Source organism: Tauraco erythrolophus, chromosome 2 (genome assembly GCF_009769465.1).
Source record: "Tauraco erythrolophus isolate bTauEry1 chromosome 2, bTauEry1.pri, whole genome shotgun sequence".
Lineage (NCBI taxonomy): Eukaryota > Metazoa > Chordata > Aves > Musophagiformes > Musophagidae > Tauraco > Tauraco erythrolophus.
The window spans coordinates 120,127,513-120,144,649 of NC_141466.1; the positions used below are offsets into that span (position 1 = coordinate 120,127,513).

A 17,137-nucleotide genomic window follows, 5' to 3' on the forward strand; every position below is an offset into this window, starting at 1 on the left:
GCATTTGAAATTTATTAACAGTCATGTTTCAGAAGTGATTTTTGGGTTGTGACAACTGACAAATATGAGCTTAGTGTCTATATTCAACTTTTTAGACAATAGTTTTGGCTTCTGGTTTAAAAGCTCTTTTGCGTTATCCTGAAGTGTGCTATAGCAGTACACTAAAAGGAGAATTTTGGCATACCTTGAATTCTTCTGTTATTTCAAATTGCTTATAAAGTCTCTTAAATTATTAGTGAAATTAAATTATTATTTTAGATGTTCAGGCTTGTTTCACCTATGAAGTCCTTGAGGTTAGTAAGAATTAGTTGGTGTTTTTTGTGAACTATGTATGCCTAGTACTTAAACTTCATAAGAACTTCTTTGGAAATAACATACCAGACTAGCTATAATTTGCTGTTATGACTTAAGAATTATTTCAGAGGACCCCCAGTGTAAAATACTGAACTGCAAAAGAGCACTTGACATGAATTAAAAAAAATAATTAAAAAGGTTGTCAAATATTCGTTGCCATCATTCTCTTACAGTTGATATCTTTCTCACCTTCTCTCTTTAACTTACCTACAAAACCCGTGCACTCCACCCCAAAACCAAAATTGTCTCTGGGAAGCATGTTGGATTTTCAATTCTATACATTATTTTTTCAATGTACACATCTGGTAAGAAGCTGTTGTAGAAAGACAGGGACAACTGAGGTACCAAATAGTAAGACTCAGATAAATGCCACATCTATGCTAGTGTTTTATCTGGATGTAAGTTATGCACAGTCCATAATTTTTGTGCCTACCAAGTTTACTGAAAAGTTTCAGCAGCAGCATCCTATTGAATGTTTTTGGTTCAGGAAGAGTATCTAATGGGTGTTGAACATGTGGCCGCAAATGGCAAAGTTTTGTCATGGTTTTTAAGAACCTGGGCTATTGGCAGGGCGTGTGCGGTTGGACACAGGGTGATCTTGAGGGAAAATGAAGGCTTTAGAAAGAGCTGTGGCCAATATCATAAGAGGTATCAGACAGCTGATGTGAGGTCCATCTTGCCCAGAATGGAACTTCTTAAGAATAGAGTTACTTATTGCTAAGCCCTTGCTAATAAATATTGGTTTACAGCTGCTTTATATGTTTGTGAAACTGGAAGATTATTTTATAAACATGTACTGGAAGTCTAGTTGAAATGTGGGTATGAACCACACCAATGAAAATACTCATTCTTCTACTTTTCAGGAGAAGATTTTGCTGTTGTGCAGCAAGAAATCATTATGATGAAAGACTGTAAACATCCAAACATTGTTGCTTATTTTGGCAGCTATCTCAGGTACAGTTTTTCTTTTGCTCACTTAAAAATGCCTTTCTATCTCCTTGTAAAGGACAAGTCTATAAGGTGACTTAGGCAAAACATAATTTACCAAATAAGTATAATCCAATTTACCAAATAAGTATTACCTGCTTGTATATTAAGTTTTTTTATTTACCTTAAAATCTCTTATTTCTTGTAGCAAAATCTTTCAGTCATGTCTCCTAGGAAATGCCTAGGAAATGAGTTGTCATTTAAAAGTTTTGAATTCAATAAGTGGAAAATTAAGCAGATGTGTGACAAGTATTAATAAAGAATTTGTGTATATAGTATCTTTAAAATCTGTTGGAGTAAAATGCCTCAAATTTGCAAAACTCAGGGAAGTATGAACATTGCATAATACAGATAAGAGTTCTTGGAAATGTTCTGACTTAACTGGTGTTGGCAAGTTAAATTGTCTGAGAACTCAATAATGAATATTATGGGGAAATAAGGAGGGAAAAAAAATGTTGGGTTTTTTTCCTTCCTTAAGAGTAGTAGTGCTGTGTTAAGGTTTAAGGACAATTTCAACAAAGCTATTCTACCTCATTATTCTTTTTTATAATTCCTTTTGTAAGGTATTATGCTTACTTGTTCCAAGTACAGTAAACTCGTGCTCTGTACAAAGTCTCAATATTGAGAAAATTGATGCCTAGTTTCTAATAATATTCGCTATTATTTTTTTTAATACATCCTGACAAGTGTTTTATGCTAGATATAGCAATTATTTGATATTCAAGGACTAGGTCTTTTAATGCTAGATTTTGTGAACCTAATGTTGTCATAATTTTAGGCATATCATGCCATGTAATAAAAAGCTTTTAAAAGGCTCTGAAAAGTCATGATACTCTTTACGACAGAGGCTTCTTCTGCCTTTCATATATTCAAATCTCTGTCTGCATGGGGACAATATAGGTGGGATGTGGTAGCTCTATGCATTGTGAAGGTTTCTAGGCCCTATTTGTAATGAGAAGATGCCAAGTTGAGTTACTTACATGTATACTAGACTTCAGCAGCTCCAGCTGAAATTTTCCGTAATGGCTGTCTGCTGCAGCCAAAAGCTTTTCAGCAATAGAGGCCAAGTGCTTTTGGATTGAGGATGGGAAAAGATATAGGTGGTATTTTCACCTGAAAAACCTTGGTATGTGAAAGCCTTTCAACAAAAAATTACCAAAAAAGCAGGAATGTATGACAGAATTTGGCTTTTGTATTTGGAGTGCATGTTTTCCTTTTAAAAATCTTCTTAAATTTGACAAAGTTGTCTTCTAAAACGCTAAGTTTCTTTTACTTTCATTCTAGATCAACTAGAGCTTGGGAAATCCCAGTTATTGTTTCTTTTCTAGCCAGCAGTGTCTGATTTGGTGCACGTTTGCAGTGCTGCAGAAGAGCTAACACATGCTCCCTGGCTTGCCTGGTCGTCGTTGAGCATTCCTTGTATTGCTCTGGAGCGAGCTGGGACAGGATATTGAAATAGCAAGTGTTGAGCACTTTGTGGTGCTCTTGGTGACCTTGATGCTGAATGTCTGCATAGTTGGAGCAAACTGCAATTGGTCAAGTCATGCGTGCCAGAACTTGGAGGCTGTGTCGGGGAAGAGAGAAAGTCCTGGCAGTAAATGCTGGAGGAGGAGAGGTCTCATGCAGAAGCTCAGTTGACTACTGCTGTCCTGAGGAGTTACTTCTCTCTGCCGCTTGTATTCAGCATCCCGAATAGCCCTGGACGCTCGCTGAAACCTTGTTTTATCACTGATGAGGTTCATTGCATCTTTCTCAGTATAAGCATCTTGTTAGCTTTTGTCTGATAAGTAAAAGTATTGCATGCTGACAGAGGCAATTCAAGTCAATAGAATCTGTGTTTTGAATTATCTGTGCTTTACAGTAATTTCAAAGGACTGTAGTGGAAAAGCTGGTCATATTAGTACTTCACAGACTAATAGCATGGAGGATGAAGGAAGTTTCCAAGAGCAAATGTATTTTCAGACGAAGTTTAAGTAGAAGTGCCCTGGAAGTACAAGAATGAAGAGGAGAGCAAGGCTATGAGATGAACACTATGTCCACACTACACTGAGTGAGGCTGGGATTGTGTGACTGTGTTCTGCTTGCATTATCGTGTATACATGTGTAGGAAGGGATCAAAGTCTGGAGAGAAAATCAACAAACCGTGCTGTTCTGTCTTCCCGTACCTTGAAGGGTGCTTGTCTTGGCAGGCTGAATGCTTTTTGAATGCTGAGCGGGTCTGCGAGCTGCATTATGCACAATTTTGTGCAGGCGTGCATACATGTGTGCATGTAGAGACTTGGTATTCCGAACTAGGAGTTTCTGCACTTCAGTTTTGAATGTTGAAGGTTAATTTGAAGGTTAACCTAAATTGTGTTACTTCCTTCCTGTGCAGTACTGGCAGGCTTTCTTGTGCATAAATAGTAAATTCTTAATACTGCTGCATATCTCAGTCATGTTAAAATTTTTTTGAGAATTTGTGGAGTTACTAGTCTGTTTGACAACAGCTTACAGACTGTCAGGTGGTGAAGCTGGCAAGGGATCCTATGATCTCCTAAAGGCAGTATTTGGAAGCTCCATGTTATTGTGACTAAGCTTCTTAAATGGATGTTGCATGTTCTGGAAGTCATGTGTCTAGGACCACATAGTCCCCTACCCTCATGTTGCACCTCCTTAGTCTTCCTCTCAACCTCGCAGCCTGCCTTTATTTGGGAAAAGAGCACCTTTATGTGTGCTAAGATGTCTTCCACTGCACACGATTACTTTATTTGTACCTGCCTGCAATACTTGGAAGGCAGATGTTTTTCTCGATGTGTGACATTAATTCTGGCATGCTCCACAAACCTGAAAGTCGTTGTTATAAACCTTTTCAGAGATAAACTTGGAAGAAAGAAATTAGTGAGGAATGGCAGAGGGGGGGGCTGAGGCTCTGCAGTGCTGTTGAAGTTACCCTGAGCTGTTTTTCTAACATGAACTTCTAACCAGAGTGTGATGATTCTGTTTGTGTTTCTTTCTGAAAGTGAGATTATTTGCATTGTAGAAGCACTGACAAATGTATGGTATCCAGTTGTCAGACCAGCTGCTTCTTTTAACTAGTCATAGTGGGAACAGATTGCTTAGTATAGCTAATAAAAAGCTGTTTCTGATAACTTAAGATTTCATGTGAACAGACTGTTGCATTTAACTTTCTTTAAAATTTTAGATTGAAATAATGCCTCTTCTCATCATGCTGTATTCGGGCTGGGGATTCTTTTTCTTTAAAAAACAGTTTTCCTCTTGTATAAAAATACACCTTTGTAGATCCAGACTTACATTTTGGCAAATATTTTGGTGCTCTCTTGTGTTCTTATTTGGTCCCCTCCCCTTTCTTTGGTGTAGTGCTTCTCTTTTGTCTGGGCAATCAATGGCTGTCTTTGAGGCCCGTCAAAGAGGCCCATCGTTGTCTGACCTTTTGTTTCCAAAGTATCTTTCAGTGCTAAGAACAATAAGAAAAATACCATCACCCTATACTCGGCACGTACCAGCATATTGCTCCCTATGCTTTTCTTCAGTTTGTCTATGGATTTTTGTTAAGGCAAGTGTTAAGTTGCAGACACTAAATGGTGCTGTTGATCCTGTCTCTGTTTTGTTTGCTTTGCTTGCCATATTCTCTGCAGACACAGACAACAATGTACACTGTTGATTACATGGATCTTCATCTGCCTCAAAGCACTTAGGCACAGGAATAAAAGGCTAGATAGCGAATTAGAAATGAAATTTTATCTTTTGATCCTCTTTTTTTTTTTTTCCTTCTCTGTAGGGCTTTTCCACACTGGGAAGTTAATGCCCAGTATGCAAAGGTGTGAATTTACAGCACTTATCTACTTTTTGTCACTTGCTTTTCGGGTGCTCTGCTGCTGTCCCAAGGCTGCTGAGCTTGTCCTGCCTTTTTGCTGCTCCCGCCACACTGCTACTGCTGTTGGCATCAAACAGAATGCAGCCAGATGGGAAAGTGTCTTTCATGAGCCCAGTGTCCCCAGAAGTGTCCCTGTCTGAGTCCTACATGGTTGTGGGAAATAAACAAGAGACTTGCAGATGTCTGTCTCTTCAGTGCTTCTTTCTCACTCATGTTCCCCTGCTGCCATTGCTAATTCTGTTTTCTTTCACAGGTAGTCACGTTGCTTCTGTCTCTGACTTTGATCAGTTATTTCAGTGTAAAGACTTCATATTATTTCAAGCAATGCTTTAATTAACCCCTGGAAACATGTGGAGTTAATAGGCAGGGTCTTCTGTTGCTTAAAACCTCTGTAATGTCTGAACAATACCTTTCCTACCTCTAGAAGAAGCAGCCCGGATGTAGCTTTGAGGACCATGTGCACTATGGAGATAGAAGGGGAGGAGATCCAAGAAAGATAATTCTTTCTTGGAACAACAGCTATTCTAGCTGTTAACTGCTGGTGAGAAATACTTGCAATTCTCAGCTTGGAGGATAAGCTCAGCACTTACACCATTGCCCTGCAAAACACTTCCATGAATGTTGGCATTGCCCACAGGAGCATCTCAACTATTCTGACAGAGCCTTATGAATGCAGGAAACCCAAGACCAAGGGTCATCGGCAAGCTGCAGAGCAATCATCGGTCGTTCCTTTGGTTGTCCTATGTCTCAATCTGCCCTGAGGTCGTTGTATATAATTTTTTTCCTGTGTATTTTGATGGCCAGGAATGACTAGGCAAGTCTCAGATTTTGTGGTGTCTCCGAAGCACCTTTCTGCGGCCACACATGGTACATCTGTCCTACTGGTGAAAATTACTAAGTGAAAATAGAATTTATTGTCAGTCGTAGAAGACACCTTTGAATCATTCAGCCTGTTGCCTATTCTTGGGAAGCACCTTTTGTGGAGGTACAGTGAGTCCCTTAGAGAGAAGTTTTTTTAGATTCCTCTGACCCCTGCCACTGAAAATATCCATAGGTATTTTTGAGGGAAAAGACTTCATCTGAGAAGGCACTTACTCACAGCAGGGGCTCCACTCTACCTAGCTTTGACTAAAGCACTAGAGTTTCACTCCATTTGTTGTGAAAGAAATTCGGTTGAGAGGTATCAATCACTAGGCTTTTTGTTTTGAGCTTGTTTCTTGTTTGTTTGTTCGTTTTAATTCCTCCGCTCAGAAAAAAGTGGAGAAGCGAAAATGAGGAAGAAATAAGAGCCCACATCTGTTTTCTCTCTACTCTCAGTAAAAATAGATTTCATTTTCATAGTACATCTTGAGCAAAAATCGGTGCGCACGTGTCACTAATACTGTTTCCGTTATTCCAGTAAACCCTGGAATATTTTAGGTATTTCAACAGTAAAATATCACATAAAGATTAAATTATATTCATTATTTGACCTGTACTTTTCATAGTACAGACCTTGTTATGTTCTGCTTTATAATGTTTGAGTCCTCTGACTTATCTTTTAGAGGTGCGGTTTTCAAATCTGACAGCTAACAAATGGTTTTGCTCACTTTTTAGACGAGACAAGCTATGGATTTGCATGGAGTTTTGTGGAGGTGGCTCTCTGCAGGATATTTATCATGGTACGTCAAGACTGTAATTCCTTAAAATCTAAGTAAAGCTATTTTCAAAAATGGAGATGATTACAGTGTGTTGAAATCAGAGGGGAGGAATTTTTATTTAGTATCCATAATAATCCATTGAAGATCAATTTTAGCGTAGGTATTTACGTAAGTTGTTGGGTTTGTTTGTTTTTTTAAACAAAACTAGCTGTAGTGCGTTTTTTTTGAGCAGCAGAAGTTATTTCCTTCCTTCAGTAGCTCATACACCATCAATACTTTTCAAAGACTGCAAAATTAGACAATAATTTTTTGTAAAAATAAAAAAAATCCTCATGTACTATATTAACTTCATAGTCGTTTTGTTTCTGAGCTTTTGAACTTTGTAGTATAATCTACATCACTGCCTACAGGTACCTAGATAAATGGATTGATTAGCATGGATGCCCTTGTCCTTTGTAAACAGTGATCTTTTATATGTTTGTACAGCAGTGGTGCCGTGACAGTCTTTTTTTTTTTTTTTTTTTCTGCTGGATGCATGATGTGAGAAGCAAAGGTGGCCTATATTTTTTCTTTAGGCTTAGGTGCAATGAGTGGTCAAAGAAACAAGGGGTATGTGTGAATCTATTGCACGAAGAGAGGATCAGTCGATTGTTAATTTTCAAGAGACAAAATCGATTTTGAGGGATTTTTGAATTGGAATTAGGACTTCCTTAGTAAAGGAATGTGCCATGAGTAGTGGCTCTGTGGTTCTCAGGTGATGGTTTTCAGACAGGAAATCCATCCATATCTTAAATTGTGAAGATTTTACATATTAGTGTCTTCACACCCTTCTCTTGTGTGTAAACAGCTTGTACAGGTTTTTAGGTTTAACTTGGGTGCAGTTAAAACAAGGCACCCATTCACAAGTTCACACCATGCTTATAGTGTGGCCATTTGAGCATGGCCTTGTTGATCCTTTACATCTTTGGAAGTGTTGGTAAAAGCATCATGTCTAATAGGCTTTGTTATGTGGTACACCTGTAGAGTAGGAAATGAGCTCATGGCACATAAATGCCTGAACAGATTTTGTACAGGAGTGGTTTCCTGGTGCAGCTGATTTTTGGCTTCGCTGCTGGTACAGTGGAAGGTCCTTTTCTTTCTAAGAGGAACTTACTCCAGTTGAACTATAGGCCTCTGTAATCTGAAGTAATCTAAGTTAATCAGAATTAAATTTCTCAAAGTAAATATACATGCCTAGAAATATGTACTCTGTGTGCTGGTACGTTTAGTTTTACGTGGGTTTGGAGCTTTTCTTTCAGAAAAGGGAAGATGGATCTAGACCTATTCTGAAAATACGTATTGCGTGATACTAATTTATGTTATGGTTGTGGGTTTTGTAGAAGCTAAGCAGTTAGGTGCTTAAATCTTGTTGCTTTTTTAACTCCCTACTCCTTCATTTTCCTTTGAGAAACCCCGTCCGACTTTTCTGTTTGTTTTCTCTGCAAAACCTGAGAAGCCTGCAGTGAGGACTGCATCTCATGGTCTTAAAACCCTTTAATTTCAGGATCAAAGTCCAGTGGCTGGGGACAAGTTACAGGCCATTCCTTGCTTGCTGTTCAGTGTCTGGTTTGCATATTTGTTCAGAATTTATTTGTTTTCCTTTGAGACTTGAGTGAAGTGGGACCCTGGAGGGAAGAGTAAGACTCCTCCTTTCTTTGGGAAGCTGCTGAGCCTGCTTAGAGGGAGCAGGTGCATGGTGTGGCAGGCCCAGGAGCTACAATGCTGGTAGCTCAGTGGTAGAAAAGGATTGAGAAGAGCCAGCTGCATGACAGTGGTAAAGAGGGAAGGAGAGAGCAAGTCGCAAACGGTAGAAGGAACTTCCTAGGGCTCAAAGGGGACTGTGCAGAGCTTGCTGCAGCTCTGAGTCACTCACTGGGTTGGAAGTCCGGCCCTGCACAGAAAGGCACAATGTGCAGGGGAAAGAGTTGTGCTTAAATCACTACTTCTTTTTCCTCGTAATTACTTTCAAATTTACATATGGAATTAGTAGTTTCCATTCCAATGGGACTAGATATTTTTGAGTTTAAAAAATGTTTTCTGGTCTTTGGGATGCGCAGTCTGGGGGAAGTCTAACTGTATTTTCTTTGAGACTTCGAGGGTAAGATCCTGTCAGTGTGAATGGAAGTAATTGAGATATGGGTTTAGAATGGGCAGTATCGTACCTGATTTAGGAAATTTATTTTTTTTCCGCTTCTGTTTCAGTGACTGGACCACTTTCAGAACAGCAGATTGCCTATGTTAGCAGAGAAACACTACAGGTACTGTATTCTCAGGTTCTTGTGGTTGACTTTTAAACGAAAAGTATTAAAAGCTAAAAATAAAAGCTACAAATACATGTGATGCCATGGAAGTACAGTGTTTGTATGGCTTAGCATTTTTCTCAGACTCTTGAGGAAGTCCTGTATTATAGCCTTGAACTGACTTGTATAATTGCATAACTTCAAATTATCCTGGGTCACTTGAAGAAAACTGTTGTAGTCTTTCTGCTGTTATTTTTTTTTTTAAGTGAGGAAGCAGCATATTTATTGATCCATATTTGTGGTACAAATTAGTTATTGCAAATTTGAAGGAAAATTTAAAGACTCAGTTTTGCATATCCAATAGTTGATCTGTGCCAATAAGGAAAAAAAATTGTTTGTGTACTTAAGATGTTCAAGTTAAGGTAACCAGCCTCTCCTCATGGGTACGCTAGCTTTCATTTTTCTTGCCTAAATCAAAGATTCAGTTCACCAGTAAAACTTAATCAGAAATGGCTTTTTCAGTGGATGTCCTGTTTCCATGTGAGAGAACAATCCTTAGCTTCGAGTGAATGCAGATCTGTTGAATGCTGTCAGTTAAGAGCTGCTGCCTCTCAAACACTCTCTCAAGATAGCTCTGTCTCTGAGCCAGCTCCTTTGCATGCCACTTACCATCTCCTCCCTATGTTATGCTAGAGATAGCTGACTTCTGACTTAAAGGACATGGCTTCTTTTTCCTTACAGCGGAATCTTCCGTGACATCTAGGAATGGTTTGGGTTTTGAACCTTTAAACCCTTTTGTTCATGTAGAATCACAGAATGGTTTGGGTTGGAAGAGACCTTTAAAGTTCATCTAGTCCAACATCCTCTGCCATGAGCAGGGACTTCTTCAGCTAGATCAGTTTGCTCAGAGCCCAATCCAACCTGACCTTGAATGCGTCCAGAGATGGGATGCCTACCACGTCTCTGGGCAACCTGTTCCAGTGTTTTACCAGCCTCATTGTAAAAAATTTCTGCCTTGTATCTAGTCTGAATCTGCCTTCTTTTAATTTAAAACCATTACCCCTCTTGCTACAGGCCCTACAAAAAAGTCTATCCCCATCTTTCTTATAAGGCCCCTTTAAGTATTGAAAGGCTGCAGTAAGGTCTCACTGGAGCCTTCTCTTCGCCAGGCTGAACCTCAACTCTCTCAGCCTTTCATCATAGGAGAGGTGTTCCATCCCTGTGATCATCTTCGTGGCCCTCTTCTGGACCTGCTCCAACAGGTCCATGTCTTTCCTGTGCTGAGGACTCAAGAGCTGAGCTCAGTACTCCAGTTGGGGGTCTCACAAGAGTGGAGTGGAGGAGGAGAATCACCTCCCTCAGCCCACTGGCCACGCTTATTTTGATGCAGCCAAGGATACAGTTGGCTTTCTGGGCTGCAAGTGCACACTGCCGACTCACGTCCAGATTTTCTTCCACCAGTAGCCCCAAGCCCTTCTCCTCCGGGCTGCTCTCAATCCCTTCATCCCCCAGCCTGTATTGATACTAGGGCTTGCCCTGACCCAGGTTGAGGGCCTTGCATTTAGCCTTGTTGAACCTCATGAGGTTCATTTGGCCCCACTTCTCGAGCCTGTCCAGGTCCCTCTGAATGGCATCCTGTCCCTCAGGCATGTCAACTGTACCGCTCAGCTTGGTGTCATCTGCAAATTTGTTGAGGGTGCACTTGATCCCACTGTCTACGTCGTCGATGAAAGTATTATACAGTACTGGTCCCAATAAGAAACCCTGAGAGACACCACTTGTGGCTGATGTCCATCCAGACCTTGAGCCATTGACCACTACTCTCTGGATATGGCCATCCAGCCAATTCCTTATCCACTGAATAGTCCATCCATCCATCAAATCCATAATTTTCTTGGAGTATGGAGGAGTATTTCATTAGTCTAGAATGGAATTTATGAAACCGTTATTTGCTTGTGAGATGGAAACTTGCTACTTTGTATGTATTTTCTAAGTGTTATCCGTGGACCCATTTTTTGTATATTTTAAAGTTGTCTGTGAATACATGCTTATAGCACTCTGAAAAAAATACCATATGTTTAGTTTCTGATATCTTGCCATAGCTCATAATGCAGCAGTCACTTCCTAGTAAAAAGTCTGAGAATATAGGCCATCTGTCCATCCATTGAAGTAATTTGTCCAATGTTAATTTTGCCATCAGTTTTCATGAATTTGCAGTTTCACTTGAATTCCTAAAGTTAGCATTCGATCTCCATATTTAGAAGCCCATTAAATGGTCTGTTTTCAAAAAACACTCACGATCAGTTCTGGTTGAAATCAGTGAGACTGATTCTGAAAATACAAGTCCTTTAAATATGACCTTTAAAGTACCTGCCTCCAGCCATTCAGTTTTGAAAACGGTGACCTCACATTCTTCCAGGGCAGTGTAAAGATGAGTGAGTTGTTGGACTTTCTGTGCCAGTAGCATCTGGAGACTTAAATGCGAGGAGTGTACACGGGACTCTTCTACCTAATGCCAGTTGTTGCAATAGTCAGGTAGCTGCTTTGATTAGTTACGCTCTGTACCAGAAGCAAATAGAGTCCAATTTTTAGGTCAACATGCATGCCTGCACTGAGGACTCTGAAAAACCATTGGACCAACCGCATATTGTTAGTAATTTCCTCCAGAGAAACAGGTTTAAACATCAGTGTATGAGGTGGTTTTTTTTCTTTTTTAATATATTTAAGGAATTTAATTTCATAACTGATTAGCATCTCAGGTACGTTGCATTCAGGTGTTCATGAACTGACAAAAAAATACCCCAAAACTGTATCTTCAGTGGTACTGTTGTCTGTCTGGACAATGTTGTTCACTTGAAAATCTCAAATACTGAGTCGTGTAAGTAATTGTTTCCTCATTTTTCCTGTTGTTATATTTAGGACCGTCTGTGAAAATGCTGGTAATTGAAAACAATCCTAATTTATTTTTGCAGTCAACTCTGTCTTGCATGAGCCAGCAAAAAAAAAAATTCTGTCTGGCCATGAGTACCTCCAATGAAAATGTAGTCTTTATGGAGTTTCATGACCGCAGAGCGCGGAAGATGTTTATGTGTTGTTTTACCTCTGGAAGAGAATTTTAGACATAAGCCTGGAGCGTCAGAAGTGATGTTCTCTATGATTTGTCATGCAGGGATTTGGTTTCACAGAATTCTTCCAGAATTTAAACTTAAAGTTTCTGACTCATGTTAAGTCCTAAAATGTTTTGGTACTGTTACCAAGACCCAGAAAGACAGCCTAATGCTTCTGCAGAAATCCATGAATTGGAGTTGAACTCCTGTGTTAGACCTGAAGCCTGCCTGCTGTCATGCTTATAAACTTAACTGAAGCGTATAATGATATAAGAAATAACTGCGTTAGATATCCAGTCATCTGACTGTTGAATAGAAGGCTGTTAGGCAATTAAAAGTAAATAACTGAGTTTAAAAAGGTGACAATTACCGTGTCCAGAGTAAAAATTGGTTGGGGAATGTTTTTCCTACAATAGATTGGTGACTGGTATTCTTTCTGTCCATCCTGTGTTTGCATATTATGCTACTGCATGTATTGAATTTGCAAATGTAGTTCGGATGCACCGAAATATAAGAATATTCTTCAGTCAGTGAGTCATTTAGATGATTGAATTGCATCCTAAATATGTCTGGTTATTAAATAAGAAATGCATATAAAATGACAAATATTAGACTAAATTAATATCTAAATATTTTATGCAGGGACTATATTATCTTCACAGTAAAGGAAAAATGCACAGAGATATAAAGGTAAGTAAAAACTGAAGGGAATTTTGGTGTTTGTAAAATAGGCCATGTCACCTCTGTTGGATCTTTACTGTTATGTATCAATTTGGGGGATATATTTAAATATGTAGGATTTTTCTGTCTATTAGCATGAAATAAAATTTTCTGCCCAAGGGAAGAAAAAAATCTTTCTTTAAATGCATGCGGCATGCGTGGAAGTAGTTTGTTCTTTTAATTGGAGCCAAACATACTATTTATTTAGACCAGTGCTGTAAAACGTAGGCATCAGCTAGTGTCCAGAGCAACACTTGTTCAGATGGCTGTAAGGGCACGCTCTGTGTGAGAGGGAAGGTTTGGTCTTTCCCACGCCTTTTCAAGCAGCTCAACGTACCCTTCTCTGAACCAGCTAGTGAGCAGAGCTGTTGCTTTGGCTTCCTGCTGCTTTTCTTGGTGAGCAGCTTGCAGGGCAGTGGCTACTGTTCTGCGTGGTTCTTGGAGACTGCTTCTGTCCCCTCCCTCGCATGCTAAAATTAGAGAGGGTACCACAAATCAGGCTCTTAACACTGACTTATTTAAACCTTCATCTCAACAAAGCTGTATCAAAGGTGGCTTGTTCAGACTCTTAATGTTCTCTTTTATAGTTTCCTTCTGATGCTTCCTGTTGACTTTTTGTCCCTGGAGTTTTACTGCCTACTCTTCGCCTTTCCAAACTCTTCCTTGCTCAGACTGCAGCTTAAACTTGGCAGGCTTCCACCTAGAAATTTGGCAGTAAATTATCATATTCTTTTGCATTGTGCGGGGGATTGGTTTTGTTTGTTTGCTTTGTTTTTTCTCAGACTAGGGGTGCAGTGTACATAGTAGCTTCATCTGTGGATGCCTTAAAGCAGCCTGATTCCAAGTTGTTCTCATTGACTGCAGAAGGATACTTGGGTTTTGAGCAGTCATAAAAATTATTTCTAAATGAAAGATTACTTTAGACACAAAAATTAAATGTTTTTCATTATACTTTATAGAATGATGCTTGTAAGTATATATATACAGTGCATATATTCTTGTTTCTAAGCAGAACTGTGCTGATAAAAAAACATTGACAGTTGCTTATGTTGAGAATTATTTTTATTTTTTTTTAAAAAAGCTGCTCTTGTGAGCATGGAAAAATACTATCTTCATCTGCAGATCTCCTGACTGTTGAATTATGTTTGCTTCCCTCAGTAGCTAAGTTAAGTATTTAGAGTATCTGTCCTGTTAGTCTAGAAAGGTGAACAATGTCAAGAGCATGTTAACTGGACTGTCACACTATTTACAAAGCTACATTTATAAGGCTCACTGACTGTACTTGTGGACATTTGCCAAAGCAAGCTGCATTTTACTGACACTTCCTTCTCTGGGAAAAGCCAGAACCTGTAAAACCAGGGTTTTTTGGAGGCCCATCTGTGCTGCCTTTCCATCTAGTTCATAGGCAGTGCTGACATTGGAGCTGTGTTTAGCCAGCTCCAGCCTTCCCTCAACTCAACCTGTACTTGGTTTCAGTCTTCAGATCAGGTTTGTTTTCAGTACTTTTAGGTCACAATTTTATGGTGCCAGCTTTTGGTTAGTTCTGATTGTTGAAGTGGAGTGAGTGGTACATATAGCTGCACAAGAGCGAACTCTTCAAATTTAGCTGTTGCGTAAGGGTGGAAATAGTTTTGTGAAACACTTGAACAGGTCCTTAAGGCTATAGTTACAATTATCTTGGATTTCAAACAAGACAAAACCAGCCTCTACGTATGAAAAGAAAATCAAATTACTTCCACATTGACCTTTAGAGTTCCTGTTTCCTTTCAGTCAGTGTAAACAGAAAAAGTAAGAATTCATAAGCATAGGCAAATCATCATATTCTGCTTTTTGAGAGAGTTTTGTGTACAATGGAAACTCTGTACTGCCATAGGCTAAAGAGTACTAAACTAAAAATTAATGAGAAACCCTGTATATCTGAGTTTCTTTATATAATGGAATGACAACTTGCTAATTTCACAAACATTTCCTTAGTAAGGCTGCAGATTTCTTGAACGCACAATCCTTGGTTTATCTTTGACTCCTAATTTGCCATAAGATCTCGCATACTTTTTTTTAATATAGTATTGACGGAATCTGCATGTTTTAATTCAAATATACTTACTTTTTTTTAAGGGAGCAAACATTCTTTTAACGGATAATGGACATGTAAAATTAGGTGAGTTAATACAATTTAGTATTATTAACAGATTTTTATGTGCTCTAAGAAGGAGTCTTTGTTTAATGATGTAATAGTTCATGAAGGAATTAGTGAATATCAGAATTCTTTTTCTCTTGCTGGTAATATCTAACTGTATCATCCGGTTAGTGTCTGAGGAGTAATTGGAGTAGTTTTGGAATACTAAGGTAAACGACTTTCTGATGTTGTAAGGTGGAGGTAAAAATCAAATCACAGGTATTTATAAATTTTTAATAAAATGTACCATCCAGAGCGCTGAAGTGTGAAATGTACTTTGAAAGTTATCTGAAAGAATCTTTTGGATAATACTATACGATATATTTTGTCGTATTAAAACACTGAATGTAACTGTTAGGACTTCTGTGCTAGCCCGTTCTTTCTTGTGTTGATGAGGGGCATGTTTGTGTGCAGCCTGCATATTTGGCAGGTGACTGAGAGGAGCTGACTGATGGTATCTGAGATATACCAAGTTTCCATTATTTGCTTTTGTTATTTATTTTCTGTTAAATATTTCCAGAATATTTAAGAAACTCTTACAGTGGGGAAACCAAACTTGTGTTCATTAACAGTTAATTACACCAAATCAATTATTAACTATTGTTTTTTTTTTAATTATTTTTTAATAGCTGATTTTGGAGTATCTGCACAGATAACGGCTACAATTGCCAAAAGGAAATCATTCATTGGCACCCCATATTGGTAACTGTGTTTTGCTTGGCCATTAATATAATAGTAACTTACATAATACTGTTGAAAAATTGTGATAAAAGCAAGATATGTCACTTTCTGGGTAGACTAATCAATAAAGGTGTGTCAGACTTTCTAGTGATCATATCTGTATTATGCAAAATCCTGAATTAGCTAGCTGAGTATCAGAGAAAATGCTCTAATGCAGTCAAAATTGGAAGGCCGTGCTGCTATCACTGCTGACTAATGTATCTCAATTTACTCAAACTTAAAAACTACCAACAATTTTACTTGTTTTTTAACTCTGAATCTAAATTTTTTTTTTCTTCTCGGATTTTCTGTTTTGGTGGTTTGTTTCTTCCCCTCCACTCTAGATAGGTTGTTTCTGCAACTCTTCAGTTGATAATAAGTTTCATTTGTCTCCACAGATTCTTTTGCCAGTTGTGAAATATTTCATCTAAGCCATTTTCTCTTTTTCCTTATTTGCCAAACTGATTGAATTCAAATGTACATTTCTGTTCTATCTGTACTGCATCTTTATTCTTCCCTCAGTAGACTAGTTTGCATGATTTATCTTTTCTAAAGTTCAGCATTTTACTTTCTTTCCTTCCTACTGGAAGTGGTTGTTCCTTTTCGGCTTAAAGTAAACGACACATTCTTCACTGTAAAATAGCACTTTTGTTCTGTGTTTCCAGAAGGGTATTCAAAATTCTGTTGTCTGACAGCTACAAGATAAAAACATACATAACGAATAAAATCCTATGTTCAATTATTCAGTCTTGAAATAGTCAAGTACAGCATTTTTAGCATTCTTCTGCAGTGTAAGTCACACCAAGGCATGGATTCACTTCCCTTCTGGAGTAACACAAACATCCATCAGTCACGATTGTGTAATTGGTTTGTGCCTCTCTTTCCTAAGATGTCTGGGTGACTTCAGTCCCGGCCTGTACTGCTGTGTAACTTCCACATTGTGCCAGGCTTCTCAAATAACATGTCATAACCTTAAACAAAAATGTTGAAAGCATTACATAGGTTAAATGCTGATGAAAAGCATGATGATGTTTTTCTTTGCCAAAGCTTCTCAGAGATTTGAGAGGAGAAGCAAGGAAGCAAAGTTGCTGAGATCATGGAGAAAAAAATTTAGTCAGAAAAAGGCAGTGTGAAGGTTTTAGTGATCACTAGAGATGTCTGGACAGGTAAGGACTGGATGGGAGAGAAATGAAGGGCAAAACTGCTGTGCAGCGTCTTTAGTTCTAGTAACTCTGCTGTTTACCCTTGTACGCCTCCTCCATGTCTTTCTGAAGTTAACT

General features: G+C 38.6%; 1 protein-coding gene across 7 annotated transcripts in view; it reads left to right on the top strand.

Moving 5' to 3' along the window:
* Positions 1–17,137, top strand: part of MAP4K3 (mitogen-activated protein kinase kinase kinase kinase 3) — a 103,448-nt gene that overhangs the window by 11,535 nt on the left and 74,776 nt on the right. For 6 of the 7 annotated variants that reach the window (XM_086631823.1, XM_086631822.1, XM_086631824.1 and 3 more), the window contains exons 3-8: positions 1,218–1,308; positions 6,812–6,876; positions 9,097–9,152; positions 12,884–12,931; positions 15,077–15,119; positions 15,767–15,839. In XM_086631823.1, the coding sequence (XP_086487949.1) occupies positions 1,218–1,308; positions 6,812–6,876; positions 9,097–9,152; positions 12,884–12,931; positions 15,077–15,119; positions 15,767–15,839 (376 nt within the window). Of the gene's footprint in view, positions 1–1,217; positions 1,309–6,811; positions 6,877–9,096; positions 9,153–12,883; positions 12,932–15,076; positions 15,120–15,766; positions 15,840–17,137 lie in introns of those variants that run through there. The other variant, XM_086631828.1, reaches the window with a different exon arrangement.